General features: G+C 42.5%; 1 protein-coding gene and 1 long non-coding RNA gene across 4 annotated transcripts in view; both read right to left on the bottom strand.

Moving 5' to 3' along the window:
* man1a1 (mannosidase, alpha, class 1A, member 1) overlaps positions 1-17407 on the bottom strand; it is a 130000-nt gene that overhangs the window by 24665 nt on the left and 87928 nt on the right. For all 3 annotated transcript variants that reach the window (XM_027155405.2, XM_047802000.1, XM_047801999.1), the window contains 3 exons: positions 16167-16261; positions 1899-2022; positions 278-371 (listed from right to left, as the gene is read on the bottom strand). In XM_027155405.2, coding sequence (XP_027011206.2) covers positions 278-371; positions 1899-2022; positions 16167-16261 — 313 coding nt within the window. The remainder of the gene's footprint in view (positions 1-277; positions 372-1898; positions 2023-16166; positions 16262-17407) is intronic.
* Positions 3141-9194, bottom strand: LOC125139096. The gene is made up of 2 exons (XR_007138221.1): positions 7946-9194; positions 3141-6440 (listed from the first exon to the last, which is right to left on the bottom strand). It is a non-coding gene; the product is annotated as an uncharacterized LOC125139096 (long non-coding RNA).

The following is a 17407-nucleotide window of genomic DNA, read 5'->3' as shown; positions in this document are numbered from 1 at the left end:
TAATGTTCACATCAAACATCAGAACTGAGGGGAAAAAATTATATTGGAATGAGACATGGATGAGAAAGGGAGAGGGAGAGAGAGAGAGTGGGAGAGAGAGAGAGATAAAGACAGAGAATGATTCAAATAAAAGACAAATAAAGAGAGAGATAAATATAAAGACAGAAAGAGACAGAGAGAGAGAAAGAGACTGAAAAAGTGAGAGAGAGAGAGAGAGTGTGTGTGTGTGTGTGTGTGTGAGAGAGAGAGAGAGAGAGAGAGAGAAAACCAGACTTACGTTGTCCCCACTGCCCACTGTTGGGGTTGAGGTAATTGGGGTAAAGCCCTTGTGGCTTTGCCAGCCGATTTAGAACCTTCCGGATGTTCATGACCTGCATCAGAACAAGAACGAGAAGCTCAGTGTTTCATTTCTCCAGCCATCTGATTCGACTGATTTACTGCCTTAAAGCGTTACTTGTTAAACGCGTGGCGCGTCAGTGTGGAGGCATTTACTGGGAGGTTTAGTATCCGATATTAAAAGTATTAATGTGACCTTATTCCCTGGTTTTCACACTGTGCTTGGCTTAGAACCATTGGTTAAGTGTCCTAGAGCCTTTGTCTGCCTCTCCACCTCAGGTGCTTTTCCTCGAGTTCACCTCTGGGCAATAACGTTTATAAAACAGGGCAGGTGGTCTGTGTCCATTCGTATCCATCAACAGCCTCGTCAACGGAAAGAAAAAGATTCTCCTGGTTTTCTGCTGCTGCTAATTTAACGTCTTATGGACGGATGAGGATGGACGAAGACCATTAAACAGCCATGACAATCCGATATAGTGGTGAGGAAAAACTCCAGATGATGTAAGGAAGAAACCTGGAGAGGAACCAGACTCAGAACTGAACCTCATCCTCATTCGGGTGAAACTGGACAGGAAATAATGTCCTTTCTACAACAGTTTAAACTTAAGTAGAATTGTGCAACCAAGAGCTCCTGAAGAACTAACAGGTCTGAGGTTTCAGCATAATACTGAATATTTCTGAGCAGGTGACTCGAGTCTGAGTCACAGAGAGAAATTAATCAGGATGATTCAGGGCGATTGTTTGACCGGTCATAGGACGGCAGTATTTTTTAGCTCCGCCCACATGCCCATACTCACCCAACATGGTCTACGGGTAAGAAGGGTAATCAAATTTAGCATGGGTGCTTAAGTACGGCGCGGCTGGCTTGGCAGCGGAGACTCGTGATCTTGGGTAAGGCGATCACTGAGGCGAGTCTGGTAGAAAAGCACTAAAACAGGAGCACTGAGCAGAATCAGGCGTTTTATAGAGAACACGGGTGGCCGGTTTGGCCGATCGGCTCTGATGAAAGACGCAAAGGACGCAGAACGTGCTCGAGATGCCAGGCGTGCTTTCTACTGTAGATTGAACTCATCAATCTAGGAAGTGCAGGTCACTTTCAGAGTTAAGTAGAGCCTCGTTTAGGGTGTGTAATGGAATCATCTATCAGCCTCCCACCAGAGCAGAGGCGTGAGAACGAGACCTCCGATTGGAAAATACCGGGGAAATGAGCTCGCTGTGCTGGCTGCTTTAAAGAGCCGCTCTATCGGACACTACAGGATTGTAACTGTGAGCTCTCCACTCGAAGCTCTTTTTTATAACCACGGTTTAGGTGGCGGCGCAGATGAGTTATGGTTCATATCCGGGGAAGGAAATGTCTCGTTTGGTCCTTATTAAGCGTTTAAAAAACCCAACATGACTTATTTTGATGGACGCTGATAAATTGTGTAAAATACAGATGGTCTGCTGTCAGTAATCGTACACCTACGAAGTGACCGAGAAGGTAGGTGGACTTTATAAAAGGACAACTCAGTGTGAGTATAAAGCGTTTAAAGTCCAGGGTTAAATCCTGGGCTCTGACTCACCTTCTCTGCAAACTCAGGTTTCCCGGACAGCTGGCTCAGATGGACAAACTCCAAATGCAGCGTGCCGTACTCGGCTAAAATGCTGCTGCCTCCTGACGCCCACGGCCAGTTCCTGCCTATGCCACTGCAGACACAGAGAAAGAGAGAGAGAGAGAGAGAGAGAGAGAGAGAGAGAGGACAGACAGAGACACAGACAGACAAATACAGAAAGACAGATAGACAGACAGGGAGCACGCGAGAGAGACAGAGACACAGACAGACAGAAAAAAAGAGAAGATGGAAAAATGCCGGACAGACAGCAACACGGAGAGAGAAAGAGCAAGAGAGAGAGATGCACAGACGGACGGACGAATGGAAGGACACAGACAGAAAGACAGAGAGACAGACATATACACACACAAAGAAGGAGAGAGAGAACATGAGTGAGAGAGAGAGAGAGAGAGAAAGAGATTGAAAAAGAAAGAGAGAAAGAGAGAGAGAGAGAAAAAGAAAGATTGAAAGAGAGAGAGAAAGAGTGAAAGAGAGAGAGAAAGAGAGAGAGAGAGTGAAAGAGAGAGGGAGAGAGAGTGAAAGAGAGAGAGAAAGAAAGAGAAAGAAAGAAAAAAGAAAGAAAAAAGAAAGAGAGAAAGAGTGAAAGAAAGAGAGAGAGAGAGAGAGAGAGAGAGAGATTAGTTAGTTTTAATGCTCTCTTTTTTATAACAGGTCACAGAACCCTTTTCAGCTCCACTGAGTGCCTCCTGCTCGAGTGGCATTTACTCCACATGCTGTTTCTTTAAGTATCTGACTAACACATGCTGATTAACATCCGGCTACAATTCATTCCAAAGTCAATCAGCACACCGAAAATGTTAACGTTATCCAGGCCCGATGAACCCACAGTTGAGTTCAAACGACCTCTGACCTCTTAATGGATGCCACCAGGACGTTCCGCTTCCCGCCCAGATGCGATTAAGATGACAGCATCATTACGGGATCTGCGCTGAAGGAACCTCGGCATCGGCAGCAATTAAGACAAATTACGGCTTGTCTCTTGCTAATGGCACAAAATCAAAGCCCCTTGAAAGAGTTTTTTCCAGCTTTTCGCTGAACTTTTCACGCTCACGCTCCTGACAGGACCGAGTGGCAGAATGCAAATCAGTCAAATTAATACTGGGAGTCAAAGACCGTGGCTTGATCGTGAAATTAAGACGTGGCACACTGATTGATTGAGCGAGTGAGTGAAAAAGCAAAGGCTGCCATTGGTTAAAAAAAAAAAAAAAAAAACATCCGCATTTAGAGCTCTGACTTTGTCTCGGTAAAGACTGATAAAGTTTTATAATACAACTATTTCGAATGTGCACAGAGCCTAATGTTTTACACCAGCACAGATGAAGCGTTAGCATTAACAAACCGTTACCTACTTAGCATTACCAGAGCAATAGCATTTGCGCGGTCAATAAACATAGCTGTTTGAGATTCTGCTACAGCATTAGTTTTAATTTATAGTTGTCTGACAAACAAGTACATTCAACAGAACAGAAAGAAAGAAAGAAAGAATACAAACAAACTTTCTTATTTACTATTGCAAACCAAACAAACATTAAAAAAATAAATAAATACTTAGCTATGCTGGGGTTCCAGTCTGCTAGCGGAATCGAAATCGACTTAATCGCACATTTTTTATTTCTGTTGTTGTTTTTAATTTCACACAATTATTTATATTTTTATAATGATAACATTAATAACAATATTAATAATAATACCAACAACAACTATTGTTATTATAATGATTATTATTATTATTATTATTATTATTATTATTAATAACTATTATTATTATTATTACTTTTCCACTTAACATTTAGCTTTAACTAGCTTTCAATTGCCTTACATTTATTTAAAATTCTTCTAAAATGTTACTGTATGTTTTACACATTTTATACAGATTTATCATCTTTTTTTTTTTTTTTTAACATTAATAAATTTTACATGGTACAGTTTCATGGGTAGCTTGGCATTTATCTATGAAAAGTGACTGAACAACATTCAATGCCGCTTCACGAAGCAGGACGAATCCAGAACCGGAGATCAGCGTGATGTGTACACACTGGTCTCAGGCAAAACTCTACGCATCACCAGTCGAATCCAGCAGCGTCACCGTATTTAAGCTGTTAGTACTCATCCAGTGTCCTCTCTCATGCTGGGAAAACTCAATAAGCCTGTTTTGCAGCAAATCCAATAAATGGCTAATGGATTTTCCTTGCAGGAACTTTCATGCCAGCCCAAGGAAATGCAATAAGGTCACATGTTCACACTCCAATTCCACCACAGGTGAGTCATCAGTGGGTGTTGCCATGCTCACAGATACTGTACATGTCTCAGCTGTCAGCTTTTTTTTATTGAAAACTATTCCAATAAAACCCTCGTTTGGGTGGGACACGAAAATGGCTCTTGTAATCAGGCCAGTCGGATCATGAGCAAATTACTCCGAGCTCTTCTATGGATCGTTAGATTGATTACACACAAATGTGATGAACTGGCGCTCATTGTTCATAAGGAACAAGAGTGAGAATCATCAGGCTATTCTAAGCTTGGATGTCTAATTGAACTTAAGGCATTTCTTTTTCCATCTCTTCCCTTTTCATCAGCAGCTGAAGAGCAAAGTCTTTCATAATCGGGAGCGTTTTTTTCTACAGGAGAGAAAGGCTAATGCCTGATTACGGGGGTTAAACCACTCTCTTAGAAACGGCACACACTCTGCCAGCAGACTAACCAACTCTACGCTGACGGAATACGTTTTGTCTCGGGCCGCATATTACACGTCGATCTCTCCCTGAAAAGGCCCAGAGCATGAGTACTGGTTACAACTCCATTAGCAATCTGACTTCCTGAACTAAACCTAAACCTCAGAGTAAGGTGAAGCCATCAGGCCTTCCGACACGTTTTATATACTGTATAACAGCTACTAAAGCAGGCTACAGAAATCCAACAGCATTGCTTTGCTCTGACAGGACACCTTAAATGGCTCTGCAGCAACTTGTGTGACATGGAGCTTATAATGACAAGTCCCTTTCAAATGCAGATAGCAAACGGCTAATAAGCAATTTGTTGCGTCTGGGGAGGGAAAAAGCCGGCGTGCCGTTGCTATGGTTTCCACAGCCGGGAGGAACTTTTTTTTTTCTCCTCCGATGAACTGGATGTTCTAGAAGCTTTTCTTGCTCGTTGCTTTACTGTTAATGCTCATGGCTTTGTGAACCTACAACGGCATCCGAACGTGTACGTGCAGCTCCATGTCATCTGTACAAACGGAGGCTGTAATCGGGAACGTACATAACATTATTTTATCATTAACACAGGTAGCATTAGCATGTAGCTACCTACTATCATGTGTGCTATAACTGATCATACTGAGGTAAAAGTGCATTAAACATTAGTATACTTAAGGTACATTATCAAATGCGCTAACAGTAGCCCCGCCCACAGCCCCTGAAACAAGAGGTTCGTGAGTCTAGACCCGCACCGTTTTGTGCTACTTAAGAACCACTTTTCCTGGTACAGAGCCGGTGCTTTGGCTATCAAAAAAAAGAAAGAACTGGTTCTAAATTAGGCTCCGAACCTGCACTCAAACTGCCTCGGGGGAAAAGGGGCACTACTGACTGACAGAGAGCGCTTCAGAGAAACCTGTAGGAATATATAGGAAGCATTCACAGTGACAGTTTCAAAACAAAATAGGACACATCACAAAAGCATCATGTGAACTAAGAAGTGCAATGCTGAACTGAACCCTATAGGAGACTACCTGTAGGACGTGGTGTGAGTTGTGAACTGTTCTGTGATTCAAACTCTGGTCCGCACTCGTTCTGGAAGCAAAGTATCCCTCGTGTGTTTTTTAGCAAATGATGACATTAGGATAGAATAGAAGACATTTATAGAAGACTTTACATTACAGCACAGTGAAATTATTTCTTTGCATATCCCAACTTTGGAGGTTGTGGTCTAAGCACATATATATATATATGTATATATAAAATGAAATTTATCATCATCATCCCTAGCATTTCATAAACCTACTGTTCCATCTCCTAGAGATCACGACAAATTAATATCAAACATCCAACATAACTTACCATGAAGGGGCATACGGGCCTGCTACTGTTTATCATCATGTTCAAACAAGCCATTAACAAGCTATTTAGACCACATTTAAAATAATAAGAAAGCCAAGGATGTACAAGCCCTACATTTAAAATCAATAACAACCAAATGTAGAGTGGTCTAGAATATTTGGAGTCAATTGGCCAAAACGCTTAGGCACTTCGTCCAGGGTGTATCCTGCCTCGATGCCCGATGACGTCTGAGATAGGCACAGGCTCCCCATGACCCGAGGTAGTTCAGGTAAGCGGTAGAAAATGAATGAATGAATGAATGATAATGCTTTGCTTCATGATGAGGAGAGCTTATTTAATGCTTCTGTAGGCAAGACAAAATTTTATTCAAGGTTTTGTAGAAATTAAGTAATTGCTTTAATTGCAATAAGTAATTGCTGTTTTTTTTCTGTGTAACCTGAAGCCTGTGGCTTAGTGGTTAGAACGTTTGCCTCACACCTCCAGGGTTGGGGGTTCGATTCCCGCCACCGCCTTGTGTGTGTGGAGTTTGCATGTTCTCCCCGTGCCTCGGGGGTTTCCTCCGGGTACTCTGGTTTCCTCCCCCGGTCCAAAGACATGCATGGTAGGTTGATTGGCATCTCTGGAAAATTGTCCGTAGTGTGTGTGTGTGTGAGTGAATGAGAGTGTGTGTGCCCTGTGATGGGTTGGCACTCCGTCCAGGGTGTATCCTGCCTCGATGCCCGATGACGCCTGAGATAGGCACAGGCTGCCCGTGACCCGAGAAGTTCGGATAAGCGGTAGAAAATGAATGAATGAATTGGCCAAAATGTCTCAGAACACCTGCATTACTTAAAAGTCTTTAGGATAAGAAACGAAAGAAGAAAACTTGTGACAGACCAAGATAACTGGTACCCCATTGGAACACCACCACTTCTCAACTCAATCCACCACCTAAGCTTAAAAAACCCCACCAGAATAAAAGCCTTTAACTATTCAAACAGGAAACTATTCTACAGAAGAACTGCCCATAGTATAGTTTGTTCCTCTGGAGGATTTATAAATAGACAGGATGTGCTGTCTTCATTTCCTGTTTGGTATAGCCCTACCATCCAGCCACAAATTTCCAGTTGCTTATCTTCACCCCAAGCTCCTTCTCACAGCCTTTTATTATGCCTCGCAAGTCCAATAAAAAGAACTCCAAAATCAGATTTCCCTTCCTGCCAGAGCCTGACGTAACTCAACTTAATCTGCCTCTACTCAATTAAAGTGGCTTGAGGATAGTAAAGATAAGTCGTTCTGGCTGACCATGATGTCAAAAAGAGAAGTGAGGAGAACCTGGAATGACCCCATGAGACTCTTGCATGTTAAAGATGCCAAAACCCTTCCGGCTGATGACTTTCAGATATGGCTGAAAACGTTCATGGCCACACGTTCGACATTTAACATATTTCATAATGCTTTGCGGGGGCACGGTGTCTTAGTGGTTAGAACGTTTGCCTCACACCTCCAGGGTTGGGGGTTCGATTCCCGCCTCCGCCTTGTGTGTGTGAAGTTTGCATGTTCTCCCCGTGCCTCGGGGGTTTCCTACGGGTACTCTGGTTTCCTCCCCGGTCCAAAGACATGCATGGTAGGTTGATTGGCATCTCTGGAAAATTGTCCGTAGTGTGTGAGTGAATGAGAGTGTGTGTGTGCCCTGCGATGGGTTGGCACTTCGTCCAGGGTGTATCCTGCCTCGATGCCCGATGACGCCTGAGATAGGCACAGGCTCCCCATGACCCGAGGCAGTTCAGATAAGCGGTAGAAAATGAATGAATGAATGAATGAATGATAATGCTTTGCTTCATGATGAGGAGAGCTTATTTAATGCTTCTGTAGGCAAGACAAAATTTTATTCAAGGTTTTGTAGAAATTAAGTAATTGCTTTAATTGCAATAAGTAATTGCTGTTTTTTTTCTGTGTAACCACATGGCAACCAAATGAAGCACTTGAAGTTTGTACTCTTCTGTAAACTAGCTCAGAGGTGTCGGTTCAGGTGATCGTTCAGTGTTCAAGGCTCTGGGTTTACTGATCAGAAGGTCCAGGCTTCGAGCCCCAGAATCACCAAGACCTTTAACCGTCTCTCTTTCCGAGGTACTGTGTCATGTCCGACCCTGCGCTCTGACTACAGCTTTCTAACACGAATATGCAAGGAACAGTATGTGACAAAGACTCATTTACCTTCAGCACCACTAAGCTAGTACTGTAGGCAAAAATTTACACGCCTCTCTCCAAGGCTTTAGGCTGGACAAATAAAAAGTCTTAGTTTGCAAGTGTTAGGTTAGCCTGGGGGTATAAAACAAAACCATGCAGTGTTCTGAGCAAATATACCAATAGACTTGCCCTTCCTAATGATGTCCTGCTCCTTTCTACCTGTCAGCAGGCCAACTGTTTATCTGTACTGTTCCTGTCAGCTGCTTTCCACCTCTCTTATCTTGCCAAGCTGTTTTTGGCCTGCTTTAACGTGCCGAGGTTTAAGGCTCGCGACTTGACAGCTCAATGTAACAAAATCTGGCTCATAACACGGTCTGTTATTGAGTGTCCAAGCTAAAATCACGACAATTAAAAAGCCATTTTCTAGCCATATTCTCACATAGTTTCGGTGTCCTATATCAGCCATGACGCCGTACAGCTGCTGCTGGTGTTGCTTTGGGGTTTAGAACTTTAGCGGTACATAAAGACAGCGATTCAAGTAATAGTCCTCATTTACCAGCGTCATTTGATGATATCTTTGCTGTTCGATATCCACATTTAAATGTATTTTTTAAACAGTTTCGGTCCGAGCAATGCATCAGTTGAGCTTTAACTACAGACTAGAGGTCTTCTCAGGTCTAAAGAAATGTATCCAACCCGAATCACTTTTTACCCGAATCCGACGTGCATCATTTTTTTTTTTAAAGAAAGACCCAACCCGAGACAAACCCAAAAAATTTGACCCGAATCCGACCCGACGGCAATTTTTTTAACCCTACTGGACCCAAATGTTGCATAACTCTACACTAAAGTAACCACTACAGCGTGGGTTCTGTTTCAACGGAAATGAGCTTACTGCCAGCCACACGTCGCAAGCGGTCTTGGCAAAAAGAGGAGAGGTTGGAAAAGGACTCAGTAGTTCGGGTCTTCTCGGGTCTGTTCGGTAAAAACACATTCATTTTAAATTACCCGAGACCCGATGCCGCCATTATTATACCCGACCCGTGTCTGAGGTACACGTGAAACTTTTAGACCCGAACCCGCTCGGGTCTCGGGTCGGACCTCGGGTTTTCGGATCTAAGAAGACCGTGAAGACCTCTACTTTAGACCTTTGAACGGTCTAAAGTTAAACGCAACATGTCATCCCTTCACCACTCTTTTCTCCATGTGTTTATTTGTATGTGGGTGTGTATGAATTTTCAAGCTCGAAACACACCCCCTCCCCCCACCACCACACACACAGAGCCCCTCGGTTTCGGCCAAATGAAATCTGGGTCAAGGTTGTTCTGCGCTGTGCTGCTGTAAAATTATTGGCGCCTCAGTTCACTGCTGCTTCTCGCGGGATCAGAATTGAGAAAGAGGAGGAGGAGGAGGAGGAGGAGGATGACTGGTGTGCATAAGGCAGCAGCTTCTGGCCTTTTAAAACTGGGTTATAAGAAATGACCAACTTGAGAAAGTCTATGTTAAAAATGGGTCACAGTCTGATATTCAAACGGGTTCATCAGAGCATTGGGACTCTGTTATATAAATATTGATGTCTAATGTTCTGGCTCCTTTAGAACCGCTAGAACCCATGAGGAACCTTATAAAGCAATAATGTCTATTTGAAGTCCAAAAACTACAAAGTCACATTTATTCAGTTTTGCATAGTACTGTATTTTATTATCACACACACACACACACACACACACACACACACACACACACACACACACACACACACACACACACACATATGCACACACACACACGTGCACACACACACACACACATATGCGCACACACACGCACACATACATATTCATACACACACACACACACACACATATGCACAAACACATATACACATACACGCGCATACACACACACACACACAAAACACACAATGGATCTTCACTGGCAAAATACAAGGACCGCTAGAACCCATGAGGAACCTTATAAAGCAATAATGTCTATTTGAAGTCCAAACATAAAGTCGCATTTTTTCAGTTTTGTATAGTACCGTATTTTTTTTAATCATCACACACACGTATACACACATATACACACATACATGCACACACACACACACACACACACACACACACACACACCCACCCACACACCTTTAGAACCACTAGAACCCATGAGGAACCTTATAAAGCAATAATGTCTATTTGAAGTCCAAAAATAACAAAGTCACATTTTTACAGTTTTGCATAGTACTGTATTTATTTATTTTTTTAAATTATTATTCATTCTTGTACATGGCACAGAATGTTAATTTCACAGTGGAATGCTGGAGGAATTTTCCCCCCCGTGATTATACAAAGAATCCGGATGAGTCAGGGTGTGAGTAATTGGAGAGTCGAGTGAATAAAAAAAGGTTGAACAAAGAATGGACTTGATGTTAATTACCTCACCTCTCTACATAAAACTAGAAGAAAAAAAATCGGTATAAATCAGGTCTGAATAGCTCTCTCTCTTTCTCTCTCTGAAAAGTGCCTGCTGGTCAAACATCCAAACCAGTTACTAGGTCATTTCTGAGAGAAAAAGAACCTGCTAAATGAATTCAAATACATACACAGTGGTTTGAAGCAATGTTTAAACCATTATAGAAAAATCTAAAGCAGTGGTTCTAAAACCTTTTGTAATTGTGACCCACTTTTGTAAAACGATCGACTCTCGGAGAAGATGAACAGAAGATAAAATGGGATGCTTGGGTTTAGACTGAGGATACATGACAGTTGTGGCCCGATTGTGGCCGAGAAAAAGACACAAACCATCTTCAACCACGAGTCTGGCTCTATACTTGCACTCTATACTGAAGTCGTGGCCTAAAGGTTAGAGAGTCTGAAGCCGCCTTCACACTGCACACGACAAACGGACACGACTGTCTGATTCGGCCCCCTAGTGACAGTCGCACGTAATGTGCAATATGATCGTGCAGACATCAACATGGGAGAGAAGCATGATTCTCGCGGTCTCCGAACGCCCGTTACTTTATGATCCAATTCTTGAATCATACAGAGATGCTTACAGGAAAAATGGAAGCATGGAAGCGTGTTACCGAAATGGGCTAAATGTGTGCAAACTTAATTAGCATTTATCATGGTGAATGAAGTTAGGAGTACAAACAATCAATGCAATCCAGAAAGACCGCGAATCGTTTTTGAGAAAACATGGGAACAACATTAAAAATAATACATATCATAATACAATATAAATATTAATAATTGATGATTTTTTATCAATAACACTATTTAAAACAAAATGATTGTTTTGGATAAAGTTTAAAAATGACTAAAGTTTATGTTAATACTTTTTAATAATTCTTATCACCTCGCGCACACGATCCTGATTGGACGACATTGGAGTACATCACATCCGGTCGGCATGTCGGATGAGGTGTAGTCGCAAAAGTTCACATTTTTTTAACGCATCCAACGCTCGAAACGGATCCGAAAATTACGGATCCGCAGATGGTCGGCACCTCACGCAGCGACCTTGCGACTCTGCATAGGAAATGAATGACTTCCTGTTTATCGGCGGTCGTTTGTCGTGTGCAGTGTGAAGGCGGCTTTACTCCTAACCCTAAGGTTGTGGGTTGGAGTCTCGGGCTGGCAATACCACGACTGAGGTGCCCTTGAGCAAGGCACCGAACCCCCCCAACCGCAGCATACAGTACAGTAAATGGCTGCCCACTGCTCCAGGTGTGTGTGTTCAATGCTGTGTGTGTGCACTTTGGATGGGTTAAATGCAGAGAACGAATTCTGAGTATGGGTCACCGTACTTAGCCGTACGTCACGTCACTTTCACTTTTTCTTGGTGATTTTTCGTCCAATCCGAAGTCAATCGGTTATCTCGCTTCACGCACTAGTGAGAAACTTCAAATAAAAGTTTTCCCTCACAAACACCAAAGAAATCCTGACCTCCAGGTTAAAACCTCCTGATCTAGAACCCATAAGAATTCTTCAGTTTCTGCTCCATGTTACTCTTTAGCAATGGAATCCCTTGTTCTTGGAGTGTACAATGTTTATTTTTTTCTTGAACGCTAATAGAAATCGGATAAACGAGAAGAAAAGACGTTTCGGAGCGATCTAAACACGGGATATTCTTTAGATCTGTAAGATACAACGAACGCTTATGACGCTAGTTTATGGAAGCATAAATCGTTAAACGACATATTTACGATTTTCAGCCTGTCTTTACAGATCCGTTCAGGATTTTTGTGCGTATCCTTTAAATCGCGGGGTCCGGACCTTTAATCAAGGTGGACAGATTGAGTCTGCGTTGAGTTTCCTGCTTATGCAATATGTTTTTCTCAGCTGTTCTGCAGACCATGTACAGAAGCTAGTTATTAGCACAATGAGGAATTACACCAATTTAGGCAACAAGCCCAGTTTGACTTTTCCACAGATTATAGACTTGAGCAAACATTCACCAAATTAGCGAGCAGTCAAATATGACAGACGCTCCCCACTGATGAGATTTGAGCCTAGTCAAAACAAATCAGAATGACGCCACGCGTCGAGTAAAAGGTCGTGTTGGGTTTCAGCCACCTGGGTGAAGCGCTGTTTTCATCTCGTCTGTGAGCAGCTGCTGTTTTTTTTCTTTGCAAATCAAGTGGATGATGAAGCTTCAGGGACTGACATGCATCACCAGGCATAACGAGGGTATAAACCCCCTTCATTTTCCTCCCAGTTAGTTCATTACACTCATTTAATTAATAAGTGCAGATGGTACGGTCGCGAGCAGGCCAGGAAAGAGGTCTCAGACAAAATTTTGTTATCTCCTTCTCAGCCGTTAGTCATTAGTTTCTGTAGTTTCCATTAGGCACCGTCGGCAATCGTGTACACACACTTAATACACAATGAGCCGGACACAAAAACCCTGTCCTGGCCTTGAATAAAGAAGAGCTAGCTGCCGAATCACTATGGCTGTGTCAGAATGCTGCCCACTTGCTTGTACAGATGGAAGAGAAAGTAGTTGGGATTCATTCAGCACTGCTCATGTCGATCAAGCCCTCCACCATGCACACTAACCCTGCACCAAAGGCTTCCAGACTCTGGTATAAAGTTTTGCGGCTACGAACAAGACGCGAGGCACCGAATCCAGATCAACTGTCTCACTGCATTTATCAGTGCTGAATCTCTGACCCTGAACGCTGAGCACAAACACGTCTCGCGCAAATGCTGGTAAACAGCCGGAAACTACTGTACGCGCACACACACACATACTCACACACACACACATACTCACACACACACACACATACTCACACACACACACATATACTCTCACACACACACATATACTCTCACACACACACATATACTCTCACACACAATAAATCTCTCTCACACACACATACTCACACACACAATAAATCTCTCTCACACACACATACTCACACACACACACACTCACACACACAATAAATCTCTCTCACACACACATACTCACACACACAATAAATCTCTCTCACACACACATACTCACACACACACACATACTCACACACACAATAAATCTCTCTCACACACACATACTCACACACACACATACTCACACACACAATAAATCTCTCTCACACACACATACTCACACACACACACATACTCACACACACAATAAATCTCTCTCACACACACATACTCACACACACACATACTCACACACACAATAAATCTCTCTCACACACACATACTCACACACACACACATACTCACACACAATAAATCTATCTCACACACACATACTCACACACACACATACTCACACACACAATAAATCTCTCACACACACACACTCACACACACACTCACACACACAATAAATCTCTCTCACACACACATACTCACACACACACATACTCACACACACAATAAATCTCTCTCACACACACACACACACACACACACACTCACACACACAATAAATCTCTCTCACACACACACACACACTCACACACACATACTCACACACACACATACTCGCACACACACATACTCTCACACACATACTCTCACACACATACTCTCACACACACACACATACTCGCACACACACACACATACTCGCACTCACTCACACATACTCACACACACTAAATCTCTCACACTCACTCACACATACTCACACACACACATACTCGCACTCACTCACACATACTCACACACACACATACTCGCACTCACTCACACATACTCACACACACACACACACACACACACACACACTCACACACACACACTCACACAATAAATCTCTCACACACACACACACACTCTCACAATAAATCTCTCTCTCACACACACACACACACACACACACACACACACACACACACACACACACACACACACACACACACACACACACTCTCTCTCTCTCTCACACACACACACAATAAATCTCTCTCTCACACACACACAATAAATCTCTCTCTCTCACACACACACACACAATAAATCTCTCTCACACACACACACTCACAATAAATCTCTCTCTCACACACACACACACACACACACACACACACACACACACACACACACACACACACACACAATAAATCTCTTCTATCTCCTGCTCTTCAGTTCGGAGGCAGAACCCAAACTTTGTGAGACGTCATGCAAGAAGCACTTCTCTACTTTGTTTGCAAGGCCTGAACTCCTTCTGACGGTGTTTTTCTTCCCCTCAGTGGGTTGGATATTAAAGTTTAAAATTCACTGTGCACTGAAACCCATCGGAAAAAGAAAGAACGAGATGTCGAACCTCGATAAAATGACAGTGTACAGCAGAAAGAACGCTGTGAATATCTGTGTGACAACAGAAGCTGAAACCAGGTTCAAGACCGAGCGCCACCTGATCTGTGGTCTGATCCCAAGCGCCGTGTTCGAACCAGAGCAAACTAGCCGGAAAAGCTGGGTTTTGCATCCTTATTCAAAACATTCCAGGCACAACAGTGAGCTGCCTTAAGTCACGCCGTCTAAATTTACTCACTAGGAAAACATCATGCGGAAAAAGGTTTATTCTATTTACATATTAAAGATATGAATACGGAGAACAAATGCTCCTTTTAAAGCAGGTGCAGAAGATGGCTGCTGCGTCACACTCCGTATCAAACACCGATTGATTTATTTACATAAAATAACGTGACAATTTGTGTCGACATGCGACAAAAGGTCGGTTTAACATTATTTATGTATGTGCGCATTAAAATCGGTACGTAGAATATTGTTGTTTATTTTGTGCATTATTTTCTACTTGTTTATTTTATTTATAATTCTTTTTTTGTTTCTCAGTAGTCGGAATTTTGCGATCATAGAAATGATCATAGAAATGAAAAAATACTGACATGTCGTGTAACGAGGTCTTAAAAAATGTATTAAAGCTTCTTAACTTGATAAGTCTGTCATCCGTAATCACTTCTTTATTTTTTTATGTCATAACACACATTCAGCCATTTCTTTGACTCACACTTTATATTTAAATAAATGAATGAATGAATGAATGAATAAATAAATAAATAAAACTCAGTTGCCTCTCAGATTTTGAGGGCAGTAAAGACACAAATAAAGATCACTAAATTTACAATTTAAAATAATAATAATAATAATAATAATAATAATAATAATAATAATAATAATAATAGAAAAAGAAAAATTATCAACATTTTTGGCTGCAAAAATCACAATAAAACTCCATGAAATCTTGGAAGGACAGCTAATTAAAACGTGGTGCCAAAATTGTTGCGGTTTTTAATGCTTAATTAATTGGTTCATTTTTATTTTTTAAAAAGACAAAAAAAAAAAAAAAAAGATATGTGGAACTGTGTCGTAATTAAATATTGCTTCAGGGACCTTTCATGTTATGTAGCATTCAACTTTAAAGGAACTGAGAAATAGGGTGTGTGTGTGTGTCGTTGTGTGTGTGTGGTTGTGTGTGTGTCGTTGTGTGTTTGACTGACCTTTTTAGGTTGAGAAGAGCCCAAGGGATTCCTGTGGGTGTCTTGAAGGCAGGCAGTAATTTCTCTCCAAGCTCGATGGCTTTTCTCCTGAACACCTGTGAGAAAAAAGACAGAGAGAGAGAGAGAGAGAGAGAGAGAGAGAGAGAGAGTAAAGTTGCTGTCAGGTACACCTTCACCCACTGACACTCTGGCACATGGTATATGACTGGCCCTGGTACCCATTTTGCCCTTTCACTCTGATTCAGTTCTTCTCAGCTACTTGATCGCAAAAGACAGGCTGAAAGTCACACAGAAGCTGCCTGTGTGTGTGTGTGTGTGTGTGTGTGTGTGTGTGTGTGTGTGTGTGTGTGTGTGTACCAAAATCCCACATCAGCCAGATAAGAACGGATCAGATAAAGTCACCCGTGTGTATCAGGGCTCCTAGCTGCTCTTAACCCTCTGTCTCGCCTGTCATCTCCTCTCATAGCTCTCCTTCCTTCCAGCCTTCATGTCATCCCCTACAGTGAGGAGGACATCCGGCCAACCTCTACCTGCTAAGAGCCCCTGCGTACTGCGGAGATCTTATCGACCAAAAAAAAAAACCAAAACAAAAAGGGATTCTGTTTACAACAATCTTCCCAGGAAAGGAAGGAGAGATTAAAGCAAATAAATTGACAGTTTGGTGCTGGAAATGTGAAACTCCTATAAAAGACACAAAGTCTTTCCAAATCCCTGAGCGAGCCAAGACGAGAGGCAAAGTTAAAGAGCTGAGCTCACAAAAAAAAAAAAGAAAACCATTTTGATGGTTCTTCAAAAGAACATTAAGTGCTGATCCTGAAGCAAAGAAGCTGCAGCAACGATTCCAAGTTTTCACTTTGCCAAATTACTCATTCTGTTCATGTTTTTTTTCCCCTCTTTCTCAGAAAGTCCCACTGAGCCAAATAACATCCCGCTTGTGTTTCAAGCAGTTTCCCATCTCGGCCTCTGTCTCTCGCTATCCATCTCTCTTCCTCCAGATAGATGAAAATGCGAGAGTTCGTCCTTGGCTCGTCAGCAAGGTCGGCTGTTAAACCGTCACACTAAATTCCAAGCAGAAATCCTCCGGGCTAGAAATCAGAAGCCTCCAGCCTCCTGTTCTGGGCCTGCGGTGGGCAGACGTGTGCTGTTAGACAATCACGGACACTTCTGGAGGAATCACGACCCCAGAGAGAGAGAGAGGGAGAGAGAGAGGGAGAGAGGGACGACAGCTCTGTTTATTGCAC

Source organism: Tachysurus fulvidraco, chromosome 16 (genome assembly GCF_022655615.1).
Source record: "Tachysurus fulvidraco isolate hzauxx_2018 chromosome 16, HZAU_PFXX_2.0, whole genome shotgun sequence".
NCBI classification, from domain to species: domain Eukaryota; kingdom Metazoa; phylum Chordata; class Actinopteri; order Siluriformes; family Bagridae; genus Tachysurus; species Tachysurus fulvidraco.
This window is presented reverse-complemented; position numbering and strand designations above follow the sequence as displayed.